Source organism: Dipodomys merriami, unplaced genomic scaffold, assembly GCF_024711535.1.
Source record: "Dipodomys merriami isolate MVZ:Mamm:240054 unplaced genomic scaffold, mDipMer1.0.p SCAF_137, whole genome shotgun sequence".
In the NCBI taxonomy this organism is placed as follows: domain Eukaryota; kingdom Metazoa; phylum Chordata; class Mammalia; order Rodentia; family Heteromyidae; genus Dipodomys; species Dipodomys merriami.
Window position 1 is genome coordinate 1,397,201 of NW_027202682.1, and position 16,615 is coordinate 1,413,815.

At 66.9% G+C, this 16,615-nt stretch overlaps 1 protein-coding gene across 1 annotated transcript; it reads left to right on the forward strand.

Annotated features, from left to right (window-relative positions):
- Window positions 1–268: 268 nt before the first annotated feature.
- Window positions 269–4,950, forward strand: Sox8 (SRY-box transcription factor 8). The gene is made up of 3 exons (XM_070019699.1): window positions 269–675; window positions 1,917–2,146; window positions 2,790–4,950. Exons 1-3 carry the CDS (start codon window positions 269–271, stop codon window positions 3,524–3,526), a joined length of 1,374 nt encoding a protein of 457 aa, XP_069875800.1. The 3' UTR covers window positions 3,527–4,950.
- The last annotated feature ends 11,665 nt before the right edge of the window (window positions 4,951–16,615 follow it).

The window sequence follows — 16,615 nt, forward strand, 5'->3', positions numbered from 1 at the left end:
GGCCCACGTGGTGCGCCGGGCGGGGCGGGGCGGGGCGTCGGGCTCCGCCCCCGGGCCGGGCGCCGGCCAATCGGGGTCGAGGGGCGGGGCCTCGGGCTCGGCTTAAAGAAACTTGTTGCGGGCCGGGCCCGGGACGGAGCTGCGGCGGCGGCGGCGCGGGTCCGGCGCGGGAGGCGGCCGCGGGAGGCGGTTGGGCTGCGCGCGGCGACCTCGGGCCCCGGAGCTCGGACCCGGCCCGGCCCTCGGCGCGCCCGGTGCGCGCGGCCCGATGCTGGACATGAGCGAGGCCCGCGCGCAGCCGCCCTGCAGCCCGGCGGGCACCGGCAGCCCCGCGTCGCACGTGGACGACTCGGACTCGGACGCGCCGCCGTCGCCCGCGGGCTCCGAGGGCCGGGGCCGCGCGGCGGGCCGCGGCGAGGCGGCGGCGGCGGCGGACGAGCGGTTCCCCGCCTGCATCCGCGACGCGGTGTCGCAGGTGCTCAAGGGCTACGACTGGAGCCTGGTGCCCATGCCCGCGCGCGGCGGCGGCGGCGGCGCGCTCAAGGCCAAGCCGCACGTGAAGCGGCCCATGAACGCCTTCATGGTGTGGGCGCAGGCGGCGCGGCGCAAGCTGGCCGACCAGTACCCGCACCTGCACAACGCGGAGCTCAGCAAGACGCTGGGCAAGCTGTGGCGGTGAGCGCGGGGCGGGCGGGGGGCAAGGGGCGGGGGGCAAGGGGCAGAGGGCGCGGGGCGGGGGGCGCGGGGCAGAGGGATCAGGGCAGAGGGAGCAGGGCAGAGGGCGCGGGACAGAGGGCGCGGGGCAGAGGGCGCGGGGCAGAGGGCGCGGGGCAGAGGGCGCGGGGCGCGGGGCAGGGGGCGCGGGGCAGGGGGCGCGGGGCGGGGGGGAGCGGGGCGGGGGGGCGCGGGGCAGAGGGCGCGGGGCAGAGGGCGCGGGGCAGAGGGCGCGGGGCAGAGGGCGCGGGGCGCGGGACAGAGGGCGCGGGGCGCGGGGCAGGGGGCGCGGGGCAGGGGGCGCGGGGCGGGGGGAGCGGGGCGGGGGATGCGGGGCGCGGGGCAGGGGGAGCGGGGCAGAGGGCGCGGGGCAGGGGACGCGGGGCGCGGGGCAGGGGGCGCGGGGCAGGGGGAGCGGGGCGGGGGACGCGGGGCAGGGGACGCTAGGCGGGGGGCAGGGGACGCTAGGCGGGGGGCAGGGGGCGCGGGGCCGGGGGCGCGGGGCAGGGGGTGCGGGGCGGGGCAGGGGCGCGGGGCGGGCACCGAGCTGCTCCCCAGGCGTCCTGGCCGGGCGTCCTGCGGGGCCGGCTTCCCCCCCACCCCCGCCCGGCCGACTCCGTGCCCAGGAGCAGGGCGGGAAGGGAGGCGCGGGTGTCGCGGCGGACAGCTGGTCTCCCCCCCAAGGCTCTACGGGAGTTGGTGAAGGGGGTGGGGGGGCTGGAGCGGGTGGGTCCTGTCCCACCCCCATCTGTCCTGCCTCCGGGTCTGGATGCAGGCCTGGGGCGCTGTGAACCGGCCCGGGCAGCCCTGCCCCGGAGGTGGTTAGAGGGAGGCGGAGGCCCCCAAGTCCCAGGACTTTGGCTGTGCCACCAGAGGCCTGGGAATGGGCATGGCCCCGGAGGGTCAGGTCGGTGTGCAGCATCGTGGTTCTTGTGGGCTTTGGCCCTCAGCCCGGAAGGGAGGCTACCCCGGAGGTTCGGGAAAGGGGGCACGTCAGAGGAGGAAGAGGGAGAGTTTGGGTAGAACTGGTGGTGTGAGCAGGAATCCCCGCCGGACCTCCCCCGAGGGCCGGTCTCAGAGGACGGTCCCCAGCCTGTGCCCCTGGGCACCTGACGCGGTGCAGCACCGTGCGGTGCTGGCTGGCCAGACAGGCGGCGGCTCTGGAGCACGGTGCCACCCCTGCCCTGCTGTGCGCCCTGCAGCTTGCTGAGTGAGAGCGAGAAGCGTCCGTTTGTGGAGGAGGCCGAGCGGCTTCGCGTCCAGCACAAGAAAGACCACCCTGACTACAAGTACCAGCCCCGCCGGAGGAAGAGCGTGAAGCCCGGCCGCAGCGACTCCGACTCGGGCCCAGAGCTGGGCCATCACCCCGGAGGGGTCCTGTACAAGGCTGACTCAGTCCTCAGCGACGCCCCCCACCACGGTGACCACACAGGTGGGCCCTCAGCCCCCTGGGAGTCAGAGAGCCCCACGGCGGGGGAGGGGGGCCAGCCCAGGCTAGTCGGAGGCTGAGCCATGGGGGAGGAGCAGGACTTCCTCCAGGGCAGGCGCCCAGACGGCCCGGGTACACCGGGAGGCCCCGACTGCAGCTGTTCCTGATGTACTGGGTGGGAGGGGTGGGGCTGCGTACCCCTGCAAACCCCACCATCCGGCCGCTCTGCTTGGTCCATTGCTCCTGCGGTGGGTGTTCTCAGCCAGGCTCACCCACGCTGTCTCCTGTGCAAGCCTCTGCCCACTCGGGGTCAGCAGCCCCAGCTTCAGAGCCGGGCTGATGGGTGGGGACCCTGGCCCCCAGCCCTGCGCCTCAGCCGCTCGGCTGTACCTGGCTTGTTCACTCTGGTGGGCCTAGCAGCCACATGCCCCCCACCCCCTTCGGGGAGGGCCCTGAGCCTCCCCGCAGCACACTGCTGGGCGGAATTTTCTCCACTGAAGAGTGAGGTGTGGGTCTGAGCTGGCAGGAATTTCTGAGAAAGTAAAGAAACAAAAAGCCGTTCATTCCTACCTGCGGCTGTCAGCCGGGCTGGCCCCCAGGCCCCACAGAGGGGGCATTCATCCCTGCCACGTGCTCTCTTCCACAGGCCACACCCACGGGCCGCCCACCCCACCCACCACCCCTAAGACCGACCTGCACCCCGGGGGCACCGGCGCCAAGCAGGAGCTGAAGCTGGAAGGCCGCCGTCTGGCCGACAGCGGGCGGCAGAACATCGACTTCAGCAACGTGGACATCTCGGAGCTCAGCAGCGAGGTCATCAGCAACATGGATGCCTTCGACGTCCACGAGTTTGACCAGTACCTGCCGCTCAACGGCCACGCGGCCCTCCCCGCGGAGCCCAGCCAGGCCGCGGCCGCGGGCGGCTCTTACGGAGCTGCCTCCTACCCCGCCTCGGGGCCGGCCAGCGTGGGGGCTTCTCCCGTGTGGGCCCACAAGGGCGCCCCGGCGGCCTCGGCGTCGCCCACGGAGGCGGGACCCCCGCGGCCACACATCAAGACGGAGCAGCTCAGCCCCAGCCGCTACGGGGACCAGCCGCACGGCTCTCCCGGCCGCTCGGACTACGGCTCCTACGGCGCCCAGGCCGCCCCCGCCGCGGCCGCCAGCTCCTTTGCCAGCGCGCAGTGCGACTACACCGACCTGCAGGCCTCCAACTACTACAGCCCGTACCCCGGCTACCCCCCCAGCCTCTACCAGTACCCCTACTTCCACTCCTCCCGCCGGCCCTACGCCTCACCCCTGCTCAATGGGCTCTCCATGCCGCCCTCCCACAGCCCCAGCAGCAACTGGGACCAGCCCGTCTACACCACGCTGACCCGGCCCTGAGGCCCCGCCGGACCCCCTGGGGCGCGCGCCGTCCTGGGAGCGCAGCCAGGGCCCCGAGGTCTCCCGGGGAAGACAGCCAGGCTGCCTGAGCGAGCGCCGGCAAGTGCCTGCTGAGTCCATGGGAAAGCGGCCTTCGCCCCGGTCCCAGATGCCCCCTTGCCTTGTGATCTCCACGCTTCTGCCAGCAGACAGAGCTCGCTTCCTTTTCCTCTTGTTATTCTCCCCACCTCCGTGAGACTGGTGATCCCAAAATGACAGCCGTCCGCTCCTCCTCGCCCCCCTCCGCAAGGACCCGGAGGTGTCAGTGCATCTGGGATTTGCGTCTTCGTATGTGAAAGAGGACAAAGGAAGGGGCCCCGAGGTCCCCAGGCTGGGTGGGCTGTGGTCCACACCAGCCCCAGCACCCCTGGGACCGCGGGCCGCTTGCTGCTCGGCAGCATCAGCCGATCGGAGGACTTGTGGGATGTGTTTGTTCCAGCATCTCCAGCCGGGAGATGGAGGTGTTCCTCATAGTCAGAGTTCTTCCTGGCAAGGTTTGGCTGAGACAAACATGTCTCTCTTTTGTGTGTGTGTGTTTGTTTTTGTTTTTGGTAATTCTTATTTTTAAAGCTTAAACGTGTTTTGTTTTGAAGGCTGTTGACGTATTTATGTTCTGTATTATTTTTATCTCTATAATTAATGAAGTCATTCGTGCAGAGAGTAGAATTCAAGACAGAAGGAAAGCCGGGGAGCTGGCGGGGGGTGGGATGGCAGCACCGGCTGGCATCGTGGGTCTGTGGCTGGGACTCCGGTAGACCCCGAGCTCCAAAGGCCCCCCAGAACTTGGTGCCCCGTGACGTCTGCCGGGGCACGCGCCCCGGTGTCACGTTGGACTTCAGAAGGCAGGGTCACTGCCCCTCGGTGTGGTGCCGAGAGGCAGAAGACAGTTCCCTGCAAGCTGTGGGCCGCAGAGCCGTGATCATCTTGGCTCTTGGGCGGCAGACACCACCTACCAAGCTGAGGAATGAAAGCCTCCTCCACTGAGCGCTCAGCTAGAGAATAATGATTACCTGATCTGCCGCAGCGCTTCCCGGGCTGCGCAGGTGGCGGCCGCCTACTCCGTGGACTCTTGTGCCTTGGAAACTTTGTAAATTTAACTATGTCGGAGAAGTGGCTTCTTTGTACTTTTTCTACTTTTCCTACCTTTTTCTAGAAAAAAAAATGTGTTTTTCTCTCTCTCCTTTGTTTTGTGTGTGTGTGTTTGGGTTTTTTTTTTGCATTTGCCTTTCTGGGGCTTTGGGGGGCAGCTGCCGCCAACGTGTTTGTAGGCAATCTGTTTTGCTCGGTGTCCAGTTTGAGGAGACAGTCACCGCCGCCCGCCTGCTTTCTGACCAAGCAATGCTAACTTTTGTACAGATCGATTTGATAAAATAAAAAGCTTTTTATCTACGTGGGCCACATCTTGTGTGCTGATAATCCGTGAACCCAGGGCCGGCCTGGGGGTGAAGGTTTCCTGGTGAGCCTAAGACCGGTTCTGCCAGAGGTCTGACCCCAGTGGGCAGCTGGGAGCCAACCCAGCCCCCCCCCCGCCCCTCAAAGCTGCCGTCCTGGAACTTAAACACCTGTGAGGTTAGCTCAGCCCTTCCTGGGGCGGAGCAGGCGCTGCCTCCGTGGGTGAAAGCAATCCAGACGGGTTTGCTGGGGCCACGGTTTCCTCTGAGGTGAATCGTGCGGTCTCTGGAGGCTAGGTAGGCTGATGGCATTTCGGGGGCCTTGGCGTGGAGCCAGTCGGGGGATTGGATAAAAGCTGCGCTGCGGGAGCCAGGCAGAACTGTGCTTGGAGGAGTTTCTGGGGAGGAGGTGCTGGAGGGGAGAGGAGGGGAGCCCCTCCTGAAGCTTCCTGGGCGCCTGTGGCTGGGCCGGGCCGGCTGGGCCGCCGGGCCTCCGGAGCCTTCTCCGTCTGTGGGCAGGGGAGGGGCTACGCCACTGGGGAGCACAAGCAGGGCACCCGGCAATTTTCACACACGGCTGGAGCAGTGGGCGCCCCTCCACCCTCCCACCCCCCACCAGCTTGACGCTGCGTCCTCTGCCCGCCCCAGGGAGCCTGTGCGCAGGGCAGTGCGCCCCGGCCGGCCGTGCAGAGATGCTGCCAGGTTTCCAACGGTTCTCAAGGTGAAGGGCAGGGGGTCCGGAGAGTCTGCGAAGACCCAGTTCACGGACGCCTGCGGCCTACGTGGAGCCAGCCCAGCCCACCCTGCCCCCAGCCGAGGCTGTCCCGGGCCGTATGGCCCCCGAGCCCCCTGGATGGATGCCCCGGACCAAGGAGAGCCCCAGGCGTCAGGGCTGCACGGGGCCCACGCTGGGCCTGGCGCTGCGGGCTGGCAGTCCCGAGGGCAGGATGGCACTGCCAGTTTTGTTGGGGTTTGGCGGGACTCCTGCGGCTCAGACCCTCTGTCTCCTGTCGCGGGGAGCGACAGGGAGCCTCTGCCTGAGAGAGGGCTCCATGGGGGCCCTCCCCTCGCGGGCCCCTGCCGGGCGCAGGCTGTGTCTGAGGCTTGGTCCTCAGAATGAGCCCAGGCCCGGGCCCCGCGGTCTCCCCCGCCGGACTCCTCACACCGCCCTGAGGAGGTGGCTGGGGGGCGTCGGGCTGGGGCGGGGGGCTGTCCCGTGCGTCTGGCTGTGCAGTTTTGAGGTGTTCCGGGACCCTGCAGCATCCTGGAGGAACTCGCGGCCGGCGCCATTTCCCAGACCGACCCCAGCCGCGGTCCAGATTCTCCCCGACTGTCCCCCCATCGGCGTGTCTCCTGCGCAGGCCGGTGGCGAGAGTTCCTCGCTTCTCCTTTCCTCGCCCAGACTCGGTGGCCTCTGGCCTCCGTGGAACACAGCAAGTGCCCCGTCCAGACAAAGGAGAGCGCGCCGCTGCTCTGCCACATCTGATAGGCTGGAAAAGCCCCTGGGCCCTTCCAGCGAGGGCTGATCTCCGGAGCGGGCCTGCTCCTCCCGGTCCCACACCTCACTGTCTCGTGTTCCGGAAGGAGCAGAGCTGTTCAGGACGTGTCCCTGGGGGCTGCTCTCGCTTCTGCGTGTGGGGGGCACGGGGCTGTTCCTTGCTCCCTTTGGGGTCTACGGCTGCCTCTAGGAGTCTCCATTCCCTCGCTATAGACGTGGGCAGGACACAGGGGAGACCATGGGCTGGGGTGTAACAAGAGGCTGACGGCCACTGTCACAGAACCCGTCCTGCCTCCAGCCACACGGCAACTGTGTGGCTCATGGGCGAGGTAAATTGGTAAGAAAATCAAACAAGAGGGACGCAGGCCCAGCCGGTGTCCCAGGCAGGGGCCTGGTGTGGCCCCAGCTCTGTGTCCCGGCCACCGCCCTGTGTGTGGCCAGTCCCCGACACCGAAGCCCAGCCGCACACCTGACTCGTATCTAGGCACTGAGCAACTTCCTGTGGAGAGACAAGATAGCCCGATGGGCCTCTGTGCCTCAGTTTCCCCCGTGGCTATGGGCGTTGTGACAGTCTTCCTGGGTTTCCCTGAGGATTCGCTGAGCTGGACTGGCGTGCCTGTGCCCAGCACTGACCTTTGTGCCTTCCTGCCCATCACCACCAAACCTCAAGGCCGCTTGTCCAGTTAACCCTGGGTTCTAGGTGGGGCAGACACCCCTCCCCGATCCTCCCTGAGCCTCCCTGCTCCTCTTTGGCTCTCTGTGAGGCAGGAGGGGGGGTCAGAATCTGGGGTCACCTCTACCCGGGTGGCTTGGCCCAGGCCAGGGCTCCCTGGAGCTTTAAATGTAGAGTGGAACCCCTGCGGTTGGCGGTAGGAAAGCCTGAGACACTCAGAAGACTCCCCTCCCCCTCCCCCTTGGCTTTCATCCGATTCTGCGGGCACCTGTCCTGGGGAACCCCACAAAGGGTTAAGGGGTGCGGGCTGCCGTGCCCATAACTGGGCAGGCGGAGCGGCCTGGCTGGTACCAGGCCAAGGGCTTCGAAAGCGCTGCATTTTAATGAATCATTATTGCCGGGCAGCCCTTTGTGTTTCTTTATCCGGTGCACAATAAAAGAATTAATTAGACAGAAAATGGCAGGGCAAGGAACTGACAAGTCATTAAGGGCTACTGAATGACCGATGAGATGCGGGCCGGGTGGGTTTCGGCTCCGGAATGATAATGGCCAGCGGAGTGCTTTGTATGCATGACCAGCAGCCCTCCGCCGCTGCCATTGTGGCCGGGCGGGAGTGGACATGGGGCCCTTGCTCTCCAGGCGGAGCTGAGTGAGCCGACCGGACAAAACCCTGTTTTGATTTCTGTGTGCGGGTGAGCATCCGCAATCAGGCCCCGGGAACCTGCCAGAGGCCCGTTCTGCCCTTTGGACTTTATTTGCTTGCTGGGGAACAGGCGCAGTGGGTGTGGTGGAGGTTTGAGAACTAGGACTGGGGGAGGCGGAGGGGGGATGTTGAGGGGGAGGGGGGCTGATGGGGCTGGGAGGGACAGGAGGAAGTGCTGTCCCCAGCCCCGCTATCCGGGAAAGCGAGAGCTGGACCCAGATCGGCTCTCCCACTCAGAAGAGCGGGCTTCCCGTGGATCTATGTCCTTCACAGTGGCCACCGAGTGTCCAGAATGCAGGAAGGCAGGCCAGGAGCAGAGACACCAGTGAGTGATGAGCTGGTCATTAGCCTCTGGCCAGCAGGAGCCCGCTGACCCCCTGCCCTGCAGCCTGGGCCCCGGGGCTCCCCTGTGGGGTCTTGCAGGAGAGAGGGGTGGAGCTCCCAGGCCTCGCCAGCCTGAGGAGAGCAGTGGAGGACTGGCCGTGGTCAGCAGCCTCCCGGGGTGGACGTGAGGGGGATGAGATGCCACCCCCAGGCCGCACCGCGCCCACAGCTGATGTGGACAGGCACAGCTCGGGGCTGCACCTCTTCCTGACCGTTAACTGACATGAAGATTTGGGGGTGCAGCTGGTAGCCCCACTAATACCTGTGATCGTGGAGCTCGTGAAGATTCCGTCCCCTGTGTGTGAGCTGTGGGTAGACAGGGAAGAAGAGCTGGGAGCCGGGCTGGGGACCGCAGGTGCTGGGAAGGGCGGTGGGGCCGGACTCCCGGGGTGGGCAGGAGCTCTTGTTTTGTTGTTGGGCCTTGAACTCAGGGCCTGGGCGCTGTCCCTGAGCTCTTTCACTCAAGGTTAGCACTCTACCACTGTGAGCCGCAGCGCCACTTCCTGTTTTTGAGTGATTCATTGGAGGTAAGAGTCTCATGGGGACTTTTCTGCAGGCTCTGAACCACGATCCTCAGATCTCAGCCTGAGCAGCTAGGTGACAGCCGTGCGTCCCTGGCCCCCGTGCGTCCCTGGCCCCCGCGGGGCAGGAGTTCTCGCTGCTGCACCGAGGGCCCCACATTCCATATTCTGTGTGTGCCCCCCACACTGGGGGAGCAGGGTGAGGCTTCTACTGTCCTCCAGAAGGAGGAGGCCTTGGGACTCGGACGGCCCGGACCCTGCTCTCCCCGGGGCGCGAGCAGAGCCCCCTGCTTGATGCCTTGCACGCTGGCGGAAGGCATGGGGCAGGTTTGGGGGCTCAGGTCTGGTCCTGCCAAACTCACTCAGTGACAGACACTCCCTTGTGCGTTGCTAGGGGCGAGTAGGCGTCTCTAGACACCAGCCTGGCTGCGAGGCCGAGAGCCGGCATGGCTGGTAGGCTGCGGAAGCGGCTGGCTAGCGCATTTCCTGTCATTCACCAGCACTCCGGCCCCAGCCCTTTGGGCAAATGGAAGTCACAAGCCCACCCGGTCCCCCAGGAGGGGAAGGGAGCGGGAGAGAGAGACAGAGAGGGAGAGAGAAAGAGGAAAGGGGGAGAAGAGGACTTTCCCTGCTCCGGGAATGCAGGCGGTGTCTGGGCCCCGCGGCTGAGGCTGGAGGAAGACAGAAGCGTGGGGGGGGAAGGCATCCTGCGCCCATCTGGCGAGAAAGCCCAAGCCAGCCCGGTTTCCTCTAACAGGAGACAAATCCCACTCCGCCTTCCCCGGGGCCCCGCAGCGCCCGCCCTGCCGTGGGGGGGGGCTCTGGAGGGGGTGACCCCTCCCCGGCAGGGTGCTCTGTCACCTGTTCCTCCCGTTTGCCAGCTAATTTCCGCGGGGCCCGTGGGTGGCTGCGGGCGCGGCAGCGCGCGGTGTGGGTACAGACACTCCCTGCCTCGTGCCTGCTGGGTGCAGAGCAGCCTGGCAGCTCATTTACATGAAGCCCGAGCCCCCCCCTTTATTCTGGTTCCGTGGAGCCCAAGGGTGCGGAGCACACCCAGAGACATGCCGTGGGCAGGAGAGACCCACAGCAGCAGGCCGGCGCCCAGGGCCGGCTCCGTGTGGGAAGTGGACACGGAGGCTGGTGGGCCACAGGAAGTGAGCAGGCTTTGCTGGGCAGCGGTCCAGTGCCCCCGGGGAGCCCTGGGGTGTGTGGAGGGGAGATGCGGTGGGAGCTGGTCCGTCGGGGCGGAGCAGGCCGCGTCCTGAGCCCCAGGCCCGAGCGGGCAGCGGAAGAGCCGGGGCCGGAGCCCGAGACTCAGCAGGTTCCGTGGAGGGCCCCCGGACGTGGGCCTCCGGGTGGGCGCAGGGCCCCTAGGCCACGCAGAGGGCTGTCCTGCCTGCTCCTCCTGCCCTGCTCCAGCGGGGTGAGGACCCAGACCTGCCTGAGGCCGCACAGGTGACGTGGGGGACCTCAGCTGTACGGAGAACCAGCGCAGCGTTTTCTTGCCTGGAATCCCTGAGGGCTTCGGGCGACCCGTGGGTTCATTGGCATAGATGCCGTTTCTATCAGGCTTTGATGATGGCCAGAGGCCAGCAGGAAAGTCATCTGGAACTGAGTTAGAGACAGCACGTGGAGAGGAACACAGAGGTGCAGGAATGACGCGCAGCCGGCCCTGGGCAGCCCCGCTCCCTCCCCCTCCCCATGTCCCAGGCTGTGGGGCCTCAGCCGGCCCTGGGCCACTGGGGCGGGTGACATTGCACAGGTGCAGCACAGGGTCCCCACTGGATCCCCAGGGCCCTGACACGGCACACCTGTGCTGGTTCAGTGACATCCGAACCATCTCTGGCCACAGTGCTCCAGGAAAGACCACGGAGTGGCGTGAGGTGACAGAGTAGAGAGGGCGGGGGTGGGGGTGGGGGGCGAGCCCTGGGTGGGGGTGGGGGGCGAGCTCCCCGGGGACACGGTGATCCAGAGCCGCGGGACCCCAGCCTGGCTCCACGCAGGGGAGGCGGTGCCTGGAGTCAGCCGAGGGGCCTGGGGTCCGAGCGGCAGGCGGGGGGCCCCGGCTGCTGGGATCCCCTTCCTCCGTGGCTCCAGGCAGCCACGGGGCACAGGGCTTGCCTTGGGGATGATAGAAACCTCTGGAAGCCGCCCAGCAGCATGGTGAATGTGTGAAGGGCCGCTGCGTCATTCGGTTTATGTGATGTGACTCTCACTTCAGTAAAACACAAGCTTCGCAGTGCCAAGATGGCTGCTCACAGGACACCAGCATTATGGTCACACACCAGCCTGTCCTCTCCAGGAAGCTAGGAGACAAAAACGAGACTCCAAGATGGGGCCGGGAGGGGAGGAGGTTTCCATGGAAGGAGCGAGCGGTGAGCTGGGCTATGGGCCGGGCGCCACCTTCTCCGGGCAAGGGGTGAAATTTGGATTGGCGAGGTACAAGTCTCCTGTCCAGGCCGGGTCAGCTGGGTGGAGCCCGGGGCCCTGCCCGGGTGGGCGAGGAGGCTAGCGGCCGTCGGCCCGGACCCTCCCTGAGCTGCTGGAGCGCCAGGAGGAGCTGGCAGAGGCCCCGGCCCAACCTCCTGGGGGTGGACGTCTGCCCGGGAAGCATCCTGGAGACTCACAGGGCCAAAGAGAATATGGAGCCAAAGGCCGGAGCCAGAGCCCTCCGCCTCCCCCGGGGCTCTGGGGAGTGAGCTGCGTGGGGCCACTCACCCACTCCTCACCCCCAGACCATAGGAGGGGTTCCCCGCTGGAGGGGGAGCCCAGGCTCGACCCCCACCGCGGCTTGGGCGGCCCTGTGGAGGCCAGGACTCCCGCCCCACCCTGTCCCCCAAGGTAGCAGCTCCCAGATGCTGTGGGAGGGGGCAGACACTCTGGCAAGTCCAGCCCGGGACATCCGATGCTGCATGCGCCCCCTGGGGCTGCTGCTCACTCCATCTCCACAAGGCGGACCCTGAGGGCGCCTGCGTCCAGCCCCCCGCGAGCCTCCGGTGCCCGAGAGGCCACGGTGGACAGTGTCTGGAGAGCTCAGTGTCTCGGGCAGGCTTTGTGGGCAGTGGCCATGCCACCTCCCCTGCCCCAGGGTGGCCTTTGGAGAGGAGGAGAAACGAGCTCGAGGCTGCCGGTCATCACTCAGGCCTGCGGCGGAGGCTGCCTGTGGCGAGGCCTTCAATCGGGGTCAGCTGTCCTTTCCCCCCCAGACGTGGTGTCCCAGGTCCATAACGTCGAGGATTCTGCCAGCTGCCACGAAGGACACCCGCTTCATTCTGAGCACCCCGAAGCTGGACTTAGTGGTGGTGGGGGTCCAGTTTTGGGAAATCCCTCCTCCATGTCCCCTGCTTGGGCTGTCTGCAGCCCCTCTGGGCGTGGGGAGGAGCGTGGAGGCTCGGAGCCCAGGACAGGGTGCCACCACCGGAGACAGCGGCAGCTAGAGTTCACCCGTCTCCTCACCTCACGGTGAAGTCAGAGCCGCCCAGGACTCAGATCGTGACTGTGTGTGTGTGTGTGTGTGTGTGTGTGTGTGCGTGCGTGCGTGCGTGTGTGTGCATGTATGTGTATGTGTGCATGTGCGCGCGCGCGCGTGTGTGTGTGTGTGTGTGTGTGTGTGTGTGCACACGCCAATCCAGGGCCTTGAACTCAGGGCCTGGGCACTGTCCCTAAGTTTTATTTGCTCTGTGACACTTGAGTCACAGATCCGATTTCAGAATGTGACTTTGTTTTGTTAAGAGGCCTTAGAAGGGGCCTTGGTGGGAGGAGGCGTTCAGAGCCCCCCAAACCCTCGCAGGTGGGCGGCCCAGGGCTGAAGGCCGTCCCGGCCATGCAGCGGTGCAGAGGCCTCCGGCCTCCTGCGCCCGGGGAGCCCAGCCCTCCTGAGTTCTGCCTGCCCACCCGGGACCGTGCCTGGCCACAGGTGTGGTTGCGCGCCGGGGCCCGGCTGGTTCTTTCTGAACGCAAACCTCGAGGCTGACGTCGGGGTGCCAGGCTGCTGCCGGAGCAGCCGTTGGTGCACGGCGGCCCTGACGACAGGCAGCTTTGTCTTCCCGGTGGGGCTGAGTGCTGAGGTTTCCTTTCTTTGCCAGAAGCCGTTAATGGACATTCTGTGGGTCTAAGGGGGTGTGTGGCGGGAACCTGTTATGCTTCCCATGGCGGCTCGGGGCCAGGCCTGCGCAAATACCCCTCCGCCGGGCACGTGTGAGCCCGGGACCTCACCCCAGGCCGCAGCCATAGTTACTGGAGGGGAGGTGTGCCCGCCAGCCCCCCACACCCACGGCGGGCCTCCCAGAGAGGCCAGCCGACGCGCCGCGTGCCCGGGCCACCGCCACGCTGCGCTCGCTCCCTCGGGGAGCCTGCCCCGTGGGTGTCAGCCAGTCTGCCTGCCAGGATGGGAACGTGGGCCGGTGAGAGAGGGAATGGACGGGGGAGAGAGGGATAAACGAAGGAGAGGATGGATGGATTGAGAGGCATCTGCTGTGAGAGCCCTGTAAGGTTCCATTCTGAATTTTTCCTTGCTTTGGCTGTCCCGGGGATTGAACCCAGGGCCTCGTGCCCGGTAGGCAGAGGCTCTGCCCCTTGAGCTGTCTCGGGACTGCGGGCTGGGGACTTCCGAGAGGCGCGAGCGCCGGTTGGCAGGGTTCCCCGGATGCGCTTGCCAAGTGTCGTAAAAACACATCCGAGACCCGTCACGCCCGGCCCGTGCGGGCTGCCTAGGGGTGACAGGTCAAACAAATGCTTCTCTGGATTTATGGCCTTCAGGTCTGGAGCACCGTCCGGCCCGGGCGATGAGTTTCCTGCGGGAAGTCTACGTTGGGGGGGGGGGGGAGCTCGTGGGATTGCGTCTTCTAGACTTCCACACGGACAGCAGCTGTGTGGAGCGGCCAGCAAGCCCACAGAACGCCGTCGGCAAAACCCGCTCTTCGGCAGTCACCTGAGCCCCAGGGGGCGAGGGGGTGGGGGGCAGTCGTGTTTCCCGGTCTGTCTCTGGGGGAGAAGGTGTCAGGCGGCCTCCCTCGAGTCTGCTGGGCTCTGCGTCCCTCCTCCACCAGGAGCCTGGGCTGCTGGCAGCCTTGTCCCCGGAACGCTGCCAGGCCCCGGCTGGCTTGGGGCTGGGCACAAGAGCACCTGGAGTAGAAGAGCAGAGCCTGGCACTGGTGGAGACCTGGGGTCCCGGGAGGACCCTCCCGGCTCAGGATCTGTCTTAGGCCTTGTCACCGCCCTGGTGCGCCCGCCGCCCTGGCCAGCCTCAGCGTCCAGCCCTTCCTCCCGGTCACCTCGGATGGGCATTCCTGCTTCTGTCCACATGAACACAGTCTCCTTGGTTACCAGGGTGCTGCCCCCTCCCCCCCAAACTCCTGGGACTCTGTGCTCAATCCCGGGAGATACGGGCGTGGGGTTCCACGGGCTGGGAGGAGAGGACCGCAGGAGGGCGTACGGCCAGGTTTGCCTGCCTCCCTCCTTCCTGTGGGGCCATGCCAGGGTGTGGAGTCCAGGAAAGATGGGTTCTGGGGCCCATGGTGCCAAACTCTCGCACCAGGCTCCCCTGGGTGAGCAGGTACGTCGGGACGCGTGTCGGGGCCTGAGGGGCGGAGCGTGCCTGGCGGCCTCCACAGGGCCGGGCCAGGCGGCACCGGGCAGGGGAGGTCCTCAGGGCCGGTCTCCGCTCCAAGCCGCCGTGAATCACCCTGGCAGGAGGTCTGCGGGCAGTGGCCAGGCCCCGGTCCGGCCAGACGCGCCTCACATCTCCACCAGGAGCCTAAAATAGCTCCCTCGGTGTCCAGCACAGGGAGGAGGCCGCCGGCACTGACAGACGGCCGGGCCAGGTAACTGCAGCCCAGCCCAGAGATGCGGCCCCGCTGTAAACTGCTGGGGACACCGTCTCCCCATAAAGCCGCAGGACGCTGTCCCCCCCAACCCCCAGCCTCCTCCCCTAGCCCTGAGTGAGAAAGGCTGAGACCCTCAGACCTCAAACACCCCAGACCCTCCACCCGGGCCCTCTCTGGTCACTCCAGATCCCCACATCCCCCCACGGCCCTGCCGGAAGGGGCGGGGGTGGGCAGGGGCCGGTCATCTCTGAGTCTCAACTTGAGGCTGGCCAGGAGGCCGGGCAGAGGCGGACATAGGAGATCATAGAGAAAATCTGGCGCACGGAGCTGCTGGGCGGTCAGTCACCACCTGGAGGGTCAAGGACACTGGCCTGGCCAACGCGGACACCAGGGGCAGCCATTGGGCAGGGCTGGCCCAGCCCCCAGGAGGACACTGTTAGGACCTCCATGAGGGACTCATGGCCTGGGAACCAGGGGCCGCGTTGCCCCTGGCTCTGTCCCGCGCTTTGGGGTGGGATGTGTTGCCCTGGGACTTGCACTGGGAGTAACAAGAGTCGGGGTTCAGGGTCCCCAATGTCCGGGCCCAGGAAGGCTCCGCTGAGCAGTGCTGCTGGCCATTGGTCTTTCTGAGATCTGGTATCTGAACAGCTGCTCTGAACATGGGCTGGGGAGGAGCCGTGCGGAGCGGCAGACCCTGGGCTTAGCGTGGTCCCAGTCACCCTGCACGGGGTGCACAGTCTGCCCAGATCGTCCCGAACCCTGGGGGCTGCGCGGTGTCTGTGCTGAGCCACGCACCTCTGTGCCAGGGGCTAGAGCCGCCTCCAGAGCCCTGCTCAGCCCTGGCTTGTGGCTCCCCTCACTGGCCTCAGTTTCCTTATGTGTGGGCCAGGAAGGTTCTGGGGCCGTGGCTGGGGGGCCCAGCCGCAGAGGCTCAGCTCACCGCCGGCCAGGCTGGGTGGGCCAGGGAGACCGGGTGAGGTGTCCTGTGAGCTGAAGCGGTGGTGGAGGACCTCGGGACTGTCCAGACCGAACGGCGGTCGATCTAAGCCCTCGTTTACGGTCCTGGCAACTGCAGCCTGCTCTCCACCCAGAGCCGCAAGCCCCGCACACGTCCCGCACCAGGGAGGCCTGGGCCCGGGTGGGTGTTTTTCCCTTCCCGGGCCATTGCTAGGGGGTCCCAACCCCTCTGAGTCTCAGTTTCCCCCTCTGTGAAGTGGGCAGGTTTGTTCTGATGCCGTCTGAGAGGCCTCCAGGCCCACCACACCCGCCCGGCCCCCGCAGGGCCCCGGTTCCCAGTGGCCCTGGGGCCGTGGCAGCCGCTGCCTTGGGAAAGCAGAGCACTGCCTTGCCCACCTGCCCGGTGGCAAGCTCTCTGACACCGACGTGGAACCCCAAAGCCTCTCCGTGTGGCGGGGTGCTTCCTTTCCTCCCACGGGTCCTCCACGCTCCCCCTTCCCGAGTCCAGCCCCAGGCCCAACGGTGGCAGGCAGAGACACGGGGCAGGGGCAGGGAGGGTCAGTAATCGTGACTTCCAGGATTAAGGGGGAGCTGCGCCTTGGCTCAGCAGACAGAAGGAAAACTCCCCAAGAAGCAGCGGCCCGCTGGACACGCGGGGGCGGCCGAGCGGGAGAAGGCGCTGGGCATTGCTGGGCGATGGCGTCATGTGGGAGGGAAGCCCGGCGCTGGCCCGCGTCCGGCGGGGGGGGGGGGGGGACGGGAAGGGCACGCTGTTGTCCCTGCCACCCGCCCCTCTGCACAGCGCGCGCTCGAGTCTGAGGATTAATTCGGAAACAATTAAAATTCTGTGCAAAACAAGCAGAGAGGCAGAGGCCGGCTGGTAGGCAAGGAGCCCTTCCACCACCAACACGGAGATCTAAGTACGGCGGACCCAGACAGACGCAGAGCAGCGGCTCTCTCCAAGAGACGGAGGAACATCGAGGGCAGACCCCACCGTGCCGGAGTGGCTGCAGACACACCGCCTCCCCCGTCAGCCTCCTCCGGGCATCCTGTGGCCCCACCGACCCCCGTCCCCACCAGCCGCAGCCCGGGAGCCCG

Coding starts and splice junctions, on each gene's coding strand:
- Sox8 (XM_070019699.1), top strand. CDS start 269: ATGCTGGACATGAGCGAGGCCCGCGCGCAGCCGCCCTGCAGCCCGGCG. Junction 676..1,916: donor ACGCTGGGCAAGCTGTGGCG/GTGAGCGCGGGG, acceptor TGCGCCCTGCAG/CTTGCTGAGTGAGAGCGAGA. Junction 2,147..2,789: donor CCACCACGGTGACCACACAG/GTGGGCCCTCAG, acceptor TCTCTTCCACAG/GCCACACCCACGGGCCGCCC.